The 12254-nt window shown below is 44.5% G+C and overlaps 1 protein-coding gene across 3 annotated transcripts in view; it reads right to left on the reverse strand.

Moving 5' to 3' along the window:
• The window catches only part of LOC143279373 (organic cation transporter protein-like), a 33726-nt gene continuing 21472 nt past the window's right edge, over positions 1-12254 (reverse strand). For 2 of the 3 annotated variants that reach the window (XM_076583402.1, XM_076583401.1), the window contains exons 4-11: positions 11088-11191; positions 7545-7699; positions 6938-7106; positions 6145-6384; positions 5721-5947; positions 3750-3931; positions 2430-2581; positions 1-1850 (exon numbers count right to left, since the gene is read on the reverse strand). In XM_076583402.1, coding sequence (XP_076439517.1) covers positions 1727-1850; positions 2430-2581; positions 3750-3931; positions 5721-5947; positions 6145-6384; positions 6938-7106; positions 7545-7699; positions 11088-11191 — 1353 coding nt within the window. In that variant the 3' untranslated portion in view covers positions 1-1726. The remainder of the gene's footprint in view (positions 1851-2429; positions 2582-3749; positions 3932-5720; positions 5948-6144; positions 6385-6937; positions 7107-7544; positions 7700-11087; positions 11192-12254) is intronic. The other variant, XM_076583403.1, reaches the window with a different exon arrangement.

Genomic DNA, 12254 nt, shown 5'->3' on the forward strand with positions numbered 1-12254 from the left:
CACCTTCTTGCGGTTTTGCAAAGATCATGCAAGTAATAAGCACATGGCCTGTCTTATAGACAGTCTAACATAAAACCAAGAAAAGCATTATTACAAGTAATGATTCCATGCAAGAAGAGAGTCCGATAATAAAATAAGCATCTCTTTGGATTCTCCCGCCCTGTCCGATGGATGAGAAGGCAGGCAGCTCATCTGCTGATGTGGATCCCCATGTGGGAATGAAGACCAATCCCTGAGGCACAAGATCGTCCACAGAACGCTGCATGGAATGGAGACCTGCAAGGATGGGTGCCGTTTTCTCCGATTCCTCTTTTCCTGGATGGCGGCTGCTCTGTTGCAATCGAATGTCTTTGTGCCCTGGGTACACTGCTTCCACTGTGTTCTTACAAAGGCGACATCTTCTTTGCTTTATGTTCAGAATGAATGCAAGAAAAGTCATTTGAGCGTTCACCAGTGTCAGCTGAAAATAACCGTACACGTGACTACGTCATCATGACATTTTCAAAAGGAAAAAAGTCACTGAAATAGTGACATTACTGCAAATTATGTACATATGTTACAGTATGCCGACCTTAATATGCACTGAGTAGGCAGTAGGATAGAAACGATAGGAAAATCATTGTGTGCTCAGTACAAATACACTGGAATGCATTATAAAGCTGTAAAAAAAAAAAAACACACCAAAAACCAAAACAAAAACAAAAAAACAGCGTTACATCCCTTCCCCCCCCCCCCCCACCCCCCAAAAAAAGTTTGATAGATTTTAAAGCGATATCAAAACAAGCCCTTTTTTTGTAAAATCAGCAAGGTGGCAATATGTTTAAGACACTTATCTGCCAGATCAGTGTCTGTGAGGGTCTAGGCTCGAATCCCGCTCTCGCCCTTTCTCCCAAGTGTGACTGGAAAATCAAACTGAGTGTCTAGTCAGTCGGGTGAGACGATAAACCGAGGTACCGTGTGCAGCACGCACTTGGCGCACTGAAAAAGAACCCATGGCAACAAAAGTGTTTTTTCTCTGGCAAAATTATGTAAAAGAAATCCACTCTGGTAGGTACAAAAAATATGAATGCATGCACTCAAGGCCTGACAAACCCGTTGGGTTAAGCTGCTGTCAAGCATCTGCCTAGCAGATGTGGTATAGCATATATGGATTTTCCGAACGCAGTGACGCCTCCTTGAGAATCTGAAACCGAAACTGACATCAGCCGTTCTTATCGAACGACCAGCAGATCGTTAGATTGCCTCTTCCGACGAACACCAAATTCCCCATACCGAGCATGCACGATCGTGGGAAAGTGGAGTGATGGCCTACATGTAACGCGTCCGCCAAGGAAACGTGAGAATCTGAGCGCGCTGGCTCGAATCACGGCTCAGCCGCCAATATTTTCTCCCCCTCCACTAGACCTTGAGTGGTGGTCTGGACGCTAGTCATTCGGATGAGACGATAAACCGAGGTCCCGTGCGCAGCATGCACTTAGCGCACGTAAAAGAACCCACGGTAACAAAAGGGTTGTTCCTGGTAAAATTCTGTAGAAAAATCCACTTCGATAGGAAAAACAAATAAAACTGCACGCAGGAAAAGATACAAAAAAATGGGTGGCGCTGTAGTGTAGCGACGCGCTCTCCCTGGGGAGAGCAGCCCGAATTTCACACAGAGAAATCTGTTGCGACAAAAAGAAATACAAATACAAGATGGTGCAGTTGCTTCCCCTGTGTCGCACGTCACTCACAGTGCCGTGATGGACTGTGACAAAGGAGAACTCTGGTCCGTCTCTTCTTCATTCGCGACCTTCTCCTCCTCCTTCTCCTCCTTCGCTGTCTCCTCCTTGTCCTTGATCCCGTTAGAGTTTCTGTGGACGAGAGGGAAAAAAGACACGTTGACAAGGCGTAGACAGTAACGGTATTCGCACGTCAACGGCGCAGCAACCGAATAATAATGTGTGTGTGTGTGTGTGTGTGTGTGTGTGTGTGTGTGTGTGTGTGTGTGTGTGTGTGTGTTGTGGGTTATTTTTTTTTATTGTTGGGGTTTTTTTTTTAATGTGACACACTTCTTTTTTTATTCATTAAAAAAAATCTATTTAGTAAATTATAAGTTCAACATTCATGCCACAATATTGGTATTCGCACTTTGGTAATTTGAAAATGGAGACAAGTCGATGTGTGAAATCTGAGCTGCTCTCCACAGGGATTGCATAGGGCAGTGCCACTGACATCTTTTTCTGTCTAAAGTGCATTTGTCTCTCCAAAGAGGATATTACCTACAGAATATTACCATGGACAACCCTTTTCGTTGCTGTGGGTTCTTTTACGTGCACTAAATGCACAATGTGCTCACTGGACCTCGGTTTGTTGTCTAGTTCGAAAGACTAGCACCCAGACTACCACTTAAGGTCTAGCGGAGGGACAGTTAAAAGAAAAAAAAAGATTACCGGAGGAAGTTGACGGCCTCTTCCAGCGTGTCGGGCAGGGCACGGTTCATGGTTTCCGGCAGGTACAGTGCCAGCAGTCCGGCCAGCACGACCAGCCCCCCGAAGACCACTAGAGGCACAGCACGTCCAAACCGGCCACCGATGTGAAGCGTCTGGGGAAAGAAGCACCACCGGATTGGTAAGTCAGCTCTAGAAAGTTGCGGAACAGAGGTACAGTCGTCTTCTTCTGCGTTCGTGGGCTTCAACCCTCACGTTCACTCGTATGTACACGAGTGGGCTTTTACGTGTATGACTGATTTTACCCCGCCATGTAAGCAGCCATACTCCGCTTTCGGGGGTGTGCATGCTGGGTATGTTCATGTTTCCATAACCCACCGAACGCTGACATGGATTACAGAGATATTCAATGCGCGTATTTGATCTGCTTGCGTATACACACGAAGGGGGTTTCAGACACAAGCAGGTCTGCACGTAAGTTGACCTGGGAGATCGGAAAAATCTCCACCCTTTATCAACCAGGCGCCGTTACCAAGATTCGAACCCGGGACCCTCAGATTGAAAGTTCATCGCTTTAACCACTTGGCTATTGCGCCCCGTCAACGGAACAGTCAAATGAGTTATATTTGTTCCGTCTATTGTTCGTTTCTCTAGCCAAGATGTCTACATGTAGTTATGAGTTTTTATCTCTAATCCCTTTGTTTCAGGATTTTGCACGTGTGCGTGAACGTTGAGTGTGAAAGCGCTTCGATTTGTTCTGCACTTTGTTGAGCATCATCATCATCAGCAGTAGCAGCTGTGCGTATGACTTTTTTCTTATTCTTTTCGGTATAAAGCAATATTGTGCTGCTTTCCTCATTTTTCAATAATTACAACTATTCTTTTGTATGTCTGTATGTCTTAAATAATGTTAAACTCGAATAAAGTTTGGGTTTTTTTTTTAAAGAGAAAGAAAAGAAGAAGAAGAAAAAAGAAATACACATTCTTTTGTATGTGATGGCAGTTAGAGAGAGAGAGATAGTGTGTGTGTGTGTTTGTGTGTGAGTGTGTTTCAGTTTCAATGTGTCAAAGCGTGTGAATGTATCCATATACGCTACACCAAATATGCTGGTGAGAAATGGAAACAAAGTGACAGATGGGCAGACAGACAGGCAGACTTAGACAGACATGCAGACGTAGACAGAGACAGACAGACAGAAAAGCAAACAGGCTGACACAAAGGAGGATAGAGAGACAGCGAGTGAAGGACGGTACAGAGACGGACAGGACAGCGCCTGGCTCTGTAATACACAAGACGTGTCACCCGACATATCCACACCATACCAGGTCTGCCACATAGGGGGACACAGCACTGCCAATTCTTCCACACGCCGAGCTGCAGCCCATACCCAAGTTACGGATGACTGTGGGGAAGATCTCAGCAGAGATGAGATAAACAGCTGTGAAGGACGCCGACACGCCCAGCTTTCCCAGCATGGCCAGAGTTGTTGTCGCCCACTCCATCGCTGCGTGGATAACAGGACAGAATCAAAGCAGGGATCACAGTTTTCGTTTGTCAGCACCCAAAACCCACCCCAACCACATCCCCTCTTGAAACGCCAGGCGGACCTCCCACCCACACAGTCATCCATGACTCACCCCCTCCAACAACACACCTTCACAGAACCAACACCCCAGCCCTGAACACCTTGACCTTAAAGGCGTGAGCCAACCGGTCATTAAACTCACCTCTTTCTTACCCTCTTACCTACTTACTGCGCTTCATGCCTTCTGGCATATACTGTGGCAAGCATGGTATTTGGGACTCCCTCCTTCCCCTCCGCTTCAAGTTCCATTGAAAAGAAGACGATACACGACAGTGTTGCTCCGGTCTGCCCAATACAGACACTGGCACTCCCGGGTCTGAGAACTGTTGGCTGGGATCGGAACAGTATTGTTTGGGATTCTGATAGGGTTTGAATCCACAACCCCACAGTAGTCAGTCTGTTACAACGACTGCACCAGACTGGTTAGATGAACACACCGAGCCATTATTTTTTTAAATTTTTTCTTTCGTTAGTTAAAAAAAATATTAAAGATTCATCCTATAACTACAACTTACACAACAAGAAATATGGAACAAGAGGGAGGAGGAGGAGGAATTAGTTTCATGTCCCGTCACACATATCGGTGACTGAAGAAAGTTTGTAAAATTACTTAATTGGACTTGGAAAAGGAGAAGTCGTTTATCAAACAAGCAAAACAGCTGATAATGAATGCAAAAAGTCAAAAACATCAATGTTCTCAGTCACTTGTGATGACACACTTTCGTGCAGGTAAGGCTTCATCAAATCACAGAACAAAATTATATGCTTGATTGTCATATTACTGAAGCATATGCATTTCACTTTAGAGCAATAATTTACTCCGTAATAAATTAGATAATAGTCTGAAAATTCAACTTAGAACTGGTTTGCGAATGGGACCAAAGTCTGAGAGAGTCCACTGACGAGGTTTTAGAGTTGAATGAAAGCACCTATAAAAGTCTTTTTCTGGTATACTACTGGTTCCCTTTATGTCAATGGGCAATATACTTTTATACTAGTATTACTACCTGTATAATTCTTTGCTCCCCTTTTAGCTGCTTTCTCTGCTTGGTCGTTATAAAGGAATCCAGTATGGGATTGTATCCAATAAAAATCAACATTTGCACCTTTCATGAATAGAGAGTAAACACATAATTTCAAACAACAAATCTTCTCTCTGGTTATTTTCAAAAAGGAGCAGATTTTTTAAACTGATTGAGAATCAACACAAAAAAGGATATTACTTATCATCACTGGTATTTGAACAAGATGATTTAAGGCCATAAGGTTAGCCACCAACGAAGAGGGAGCAAATGTATGCCTCTGAATAGACCCTAGGGCCTTTTGGAACCGAAAAGCCCTTTGGGAACTTTCCGTCTTCTGTATGTCACTGATCTGCAGTGCAGTTGTTCAAAACTATCCAGAACATTAAAATTCTGGGATACCTGTGTCATGTGTATGTGCATTTGTTATGTGTGAAGGTATTGTACACAGAAGAAATTCCAGACTCAAAATCAAATGGCGGTTAACTGCTTTCAGTGATCCGGCATGTGTTTCGTTTGTGAATCGATCAGCCAAACTTTGTTGTGGTTTTCTAATTCACCCAGTTATGTTTGATGTTAACTAACAAGTACATACTTTCTCTCCAATAAGAAGTTTGTAAAAAATAAACTGCCTTATATAAAACAGTTATCTTTAAACGTTCATGAAAGAATACATAGGCACCTACTTTGTCCTCCAATGGACACAGTGACTATGGTAGTGAGGAAGGCCAGGCCAGCTGTCAGCATGAAACAGCAGTGAGAGCGCTTCCTTCCCAGCCGATCCAGCAACACCCAGCCCAGCACGTAACCTATCAGCTCCACCGTGGTGGACACAAAGAAGTTGATGCGAAGATTTCCACCCAGGTTGCCGATGTTCAGAGAGAGTCCGTAATACGCCATACCCGCGGCAAACCTGGAGAGAGAACATACATTTTTATGCAAATGATTCAAGATGAAGGACTGGCTAAAATCTGAACATTTACTTTGAATTTTCTGATACTAACGATCAGTAGTGCTCTTCACTGTCTTGTCTTCAAATGGTTTACAGTAGTACACAAACAGAAACAGGGTTGTATACTTGGAAACAAAACAGTTTGAAAAGCAACCCACCAGTTGAAAAAGACGATGAGCGTGACAACGACAATTCTCGGATACTTGAACAACTGCTTGATGCTGTGCAGTATCTCGTGTCTCTCCCCCTCAGCTGCCGCCTCTTCTTGAAGTTTGACAATGGTTTCTTCAGAAGGGGAGTATTGTATTTTGTTGACACGTGCCACCTTCTGTATCACCGTCAGTGCTGCTTTCGTCTTCTTCTTTGTCAGAAGCCATCGGGGAGACTCTGGCAACAGCCTGAAAAGTTTAGAAAGACAAATGCATTTTTGAAACGATTTTTAATGTGATTTTTTTAATCTGTAGAAAAATACTTTTAAAAATCATTGCACAGTAAGTCTTAATTTTGATCAGCTGATTTCGTTTTCTGCAGCCCTGAGCAATGCAGCCCAACAAATCATTATTCATGAGTCATGTGTGTTCTAATAACTTATGGTGTTACAAGAAGAGATCAAGTTATCACCCTGCCTCAGCCCATTCTGCCTCTTCCTCCCCCACACCCCCACTCACACCCTCCTCGCCCCTTGCCCTTCCCCCGATGAACGGACAAAACCCTAACAAACAAAAACCCCAGTGGACAAAGTCCCAAAGGACAAAACCCAAACCCATTACACGAAAACAGCAACGTACAAAAACCCCGTGGACAAAATCCCAACGGACAACCTCCCCCAAGCCATTATATGAAAAGTGGACAAAAACCCCGGAGGGGGGGTATGGGGGCCGGGGGGAGGGAGAAGGAGGCGAGGAGGAGGGGGAGGGGCACACTGAAAAGCGGCAAGGGAACACAACTCACCACCAATACCCCAGACAGAGTAGCATGGGCAAGGATGCGATGAGCTGCAAGTAGCGCCACTGCCCCACCACGTAGGACAAGCCCACACACAGGAAGGGCCCTAACAGCCAGATGATAGTCAGCAGGGAGGCGGCCCTGTTGCGTTTGGCCGGCCCCACCAGCTCCACCACTGAAACCGGACGTGAATGTCTCTCTCTCTCTATATATATATATACATATACATATGTACATATGTACATATATATATATATATATATATATATATATATATAGTCCCTTCGTTTTTCCTTCCTTCATTCCTTCTTTATTTCTTTCCTTCCTTTCATTTATTCCCTCCATTTCCCTCCTCGTTCTTTTTTTTTTCTCAAGACCTGACCAAGCGCGTTGTCTGTACATGGTGGTGCATGTTAATTGTCGTTGTAGTCTTTTAAATGCATGGTGTTTTTTGTTGTTGGTGTTGTTGCTTTGGCATGTCAGCTTTCAAACTGTACATCGCAGTTGAGCATGTTTTACAATCATCATCATCATCGTTCTTGTTGTTGTTGTTGTTGCTGCAGTTGCTGCTGCTGCTGCTGTTGTTATCAAGAAGACAGGAGTGCCGTCTGACCCAGAACGAAGGCGGCAAGATAGCTGGCCATGTGACAGATGCCCAAGGTCAATCGAAGCGGCAGTAGAACAGCCACGGTGGGAGAGAAGGCTGAGGACACGGCCGATACCAGACCCAGCATGAGGCTGATGCAGAAAATGATCTTCCTGCCAAACCTGCAACAAGACAAGACGACACGAGACAAGACCAGACCAAACAAGACGAGACAAGACAAGACAAGAAAAGACGAAACAGGACAAGACCAGACCAGACCAGACCAGACAAGACGACAGGAGACAAGACCAGACCAGACCAGACCAGACGAGACAAGACAAGACGAGGCAAGACAAGACAAGACGAGACAAGACAAAACGAGACAAGACAAGACCAGACCAGACCAGACAAGACGAGACGAGACAACACCAGACCAGATCAGACAAGACCAGACCAGGCCAGACCAGACCAGACCAGACAAGACCAGACCAGACCAGACAAGACAAGAATAGACGAGACGAGACAAGACCAGACCAGACCAGACCAGACCAGACCAGACGAGACAAGACCAGACCAGACCAGACCAGACCAGACAAGACCAGACCAGACGAGACGAGACAAGACGTGTTTATTTCAGAAAACCTCGTGGGGGCACATGAAGATGATACATATGTCATGTAACCAATACAATTATGAAGGTATTGTGCCTCAATTCTTTCTTTAACAGTGGCCACACCAACTGTCTGGTTAAGACATACAATTTTTTTTAGGAAAAAAGATCAGAAAAAAAGCAACATACTGAAAATACAGCAATATACAATGTATACATGCCAGAAGTGAGTGAACATTTATTCTGAACACAAATATGACAAATTCACTGTCTCAAAAAAACAACAAAACACACACACACACACACACACACACACACACACACACACACACACACACACACACACACACACACACACACACACACACAACAGCAACAACAACAACAACAAAACAGTTAAACATGTTGACACGGAGAGATGCACCTTATCTATCCAGTTTAGATCAGAAGTCATTCATTATGATTTTCAGAAATGTGCTGAAGTGGGTCAGCAACCGTTTGTTTGTACTTGTGAATAATGAACTGAATTCTAAAACATTTGTTTGGTTGTTTTTTTCAGTAAAATTTTGGCAACAACTTGACCAGACGCCCCGTTAAATTAAAGGCGTGTCACGCTGTGGCAATTTGAAGCAGCGAGCAGTCCACTACAATGTATAGTCATTTACGTGTACTGTGTAATACGGGTAATGAATAATGTAAAAATACGAACGTATACAACATCGACGTGCACAGTGCATGTATGAATGTTTCACTGGTTACACGTCAGGTTATAACTCACATATGTTATGCTCATTTTTGCTTGGTTTTCTCTTTGTTGTTGTGTCTGTTAACCGTTATTCGTGGTTTTCAAGAGAAATAAATATGATTCTGATCCTTCTTATTCTCATTCACACACACACTAATGGACCAGCTGTGTCAGGTACAATGAAATCTCTCTCTCTCTCTTTCTAACACACACACACACACACACACACACGACCACCACCACAACACACACACACACACACACACACACACACACACACACACACACACACACACACACACACACACACACAGAGGGGGGGGGGACAAATGGACAGTAGTAACCTGTCGTCAGAAAGACTTAATTGACTACTAACCTGAAGCGATGTCCAGTTACCATACGTAGCAAGAGCTTTAGTGGATGTAGCTGGGGAAAACCTGAACCAACAATTGTATTGTGTTGTATCACTCTTTTTGTCACAACAGATTTCTCTGCGTGAAATTCTGGCTGTTCTCCCCAGGGAGATCGCGTCGCTACACCGAGAGCGCCATCCCCCCCCCCCCTTTTTTTTTTTCCTGCCTGCAGTTTTTTTGTTTTGTTTTTTTGTTTTCCTATCGAAGTAGATTTCTGTACAGAATTTTGCCAGGGACAACCATTTTGTTGCCGTGGGTTCTTTTGCATGCGCTAAGTGCATGCTGCACACGGGACCTCGCTTTATCGTTTCATCCGAATGACTAGCGTCCAGACCACTACTAGAGGTCTAGTGGAGGGGGAGAAAAATACTGGCGACTGTGCCTGGATTCGAACAAGTGCGCTCAGATTCTCTCGCTTCCTATGCGGACGTGTTATCACTGGGCCAACACCCCACTCCACAACGACGATGGCTGTAATGACAACGTCAAGGTCTCACCAGTCACACAGGTAGCTTTGGTGGATGTAACCAGAACTAACAACGCCAATGGCTGTAATGACAACATCAAGGTCTCACCAGTCACACAGGTAGCTTTGGTGGATGTAACCAGAACTAACAGCACCAGTGGCTGTAATGACAACAATGTCTTCCCAGTCACACAGGTAGCTTTGGTGGATGTAACCAGAACTAACAACGCCAATGGCTGTAATGACAACAAGGTCTTCCCAGTCACACAGGTAGCTTTGGTGAATGTAACCAGAACTAACAATGGCGATAGCTGTAATGACAACAAGGTCTCACCAGTCACACAGGTAGCTTTGGTGGATGTAACCAGAACTAACAATGGCGATAGCTGTAATGACAACAAGGTCTCACCAGTCACACAGGTAGCTTTGGTGGATGTAACCAGAACTAACAACGCCAATGGCTGTAATGACAACATCAAGGTCTCACCAGTCACACAGATAGCTTTGGTGGATGTAACCAGAACTAACAATGACGATGGCTGTAATGACAACATCAAGGTCTCACCAGTCACACAGGTAGCTTTGGTGGATGTAACCAGAACTAACAACGCCAATGGCTGTAATGACAACAAGGTCTCACCCAGTCACACAGGTAGCTTTGGTGAATGTAACCAGAACTAACAACGCCAATGGCTGTAATGACAACATCAAGGTCTCACCAGTCACACAGGTAGCTTTGGTGGATGTAACCAGAACTAACAGCACCAGTGGCTGTAATGACAACAATGTCTTCCCAGTCACACAGGTAGCTTTGGTGGATGTAACCAGAACTAACAACGCCAATGGCTGTAATGACAACATCAAGGTCTCACCAGTCACACAGGTAGCTTTGGTGGATGTAACCAGAACTAACAACGCCAATGGCTGTAATGACAACATCAAGGTCTCACCAGTCACACAGGTAGCTTTGGTGGATGTAACCAGAACTAACAATGGCGATAGCTGTAATGACAACAAGGTCTCACCAGTCACACAGGTAGCTTTGGTGGATGTAACCAGAACTAACAACGCCATGGCTGTAATGACAACATCAAGGTCTCACCAGTCACACAGGTAGCTTTGGTGGATGTAACCAGAACTAACAATGACGAATGCTGTAATGACAACATCAAGGTCTCACCAGTCACACAGGTAGCTTTGGTGGATGTAACCAGAACTAACAACGCCAGTGGCTGTAATGACAACATCAAGGTCTCACCAGTCACACAGGTAGCTTTGGTGGATGTAACCAGAACTAACAACGCCAGTGGCTGTAATGACAACACCAAGGTCTCACCAGTCACACAAGTAGCCAGCCCCCAGACTGCCGATCAAATAGCCCATCAGGTACACCATGTTCAGGTGGGCCCTGAAGCTTTTCCTGTCGCACACCAGGTCGAACTGCACACACACACACACACACACACACACACACACACATACACGCACGCACGCACACACACACGTACGCACACACGCACACACATACACTTACGCGCACACACGCACACACACACACGCACACAGACACACACAAACACACACACACACACACACACACACACACACACACACACACACACACGCACAAAGTTGTCTAGGTGTATGATTATATGTGGTGGTTCTTTATCATATGCAGAGGTATCTTATTATGCTCCCCCCTCCGTGGGATGCCGCGGCTTTTCAGTGTAAATAGCATCCCAACCTTCTGGAAATTCTGAGCTAGAAATGTCCTCTTTACTATCGCTTTCATTATTTCTGCCCCTTTTTTTTCTTCCTCCATTGCTGGCTCCTTCTTCTGTCTTCCCAGTCCATTCCAATTTCTTTTTTCTTTTTTTCGAACAAGCCTTGACACTTTTATTTTCTCTTTTCCGCAGTCTGTGATGTGCTGTCTGTGCTGCTTTGCTCTGGCGACTAGGTAGTGAAATTGTAACTATTAGGATGGGCGCTAGCTGTCCATTCTGCACAGTTGTTTACCTATATATATATATATATATATATATATATATATGGCCTTTTTGTGTATATTCGTTTGGCTTTGGCGCTTGTTTACCAATATATATATATATATGGCTTTTTTGTGTATTTTTGTTTGGCTTTGGCGCATTCTTTTATCCTTTTTTACGATTGATTTGTTTTTGTAGTCTGGGGATTAAAGCGGAAGTGTTGACGTCCTCAACACAGCCTTGTCTTATTTGCCCTAAGGAGCTAAATGGTTAGGACAATGTCATGAACTCTCTCTGTGTGTGTGTGTGTGTGTGTGTGTGTGTGTGTGTGTGTGTGTGTGATCCTCCAAGGGGGATAATCTATCAGCATGCACATCAAGCAAGACCTGTTTCGCACCATAGAGTGCTCATCGGGCTTACTGGTTGCTTCCGGCTACTGACTGTAGTAAAACATGCTCACTTGAGCAAAGATGGAACTGAGCAGACATCTGGAGGAAGAAACCAGAATTACGCACACA

Source organism: Babylonia areolata, chromosome 2 (genome assembly GCF_041734735.1).
Source record: "Babylonia areolata isolate BAREFJ2019XMU chromosome 2, ASM4173473v1, whole genome shotgun sequence".
Taxonomy (NCBI): Eukaryota; Metazoa; Mollusca; class Gastropoda; order Neogastropoda; family Buccinidae; genus Babylonia; species Babylonia areolata.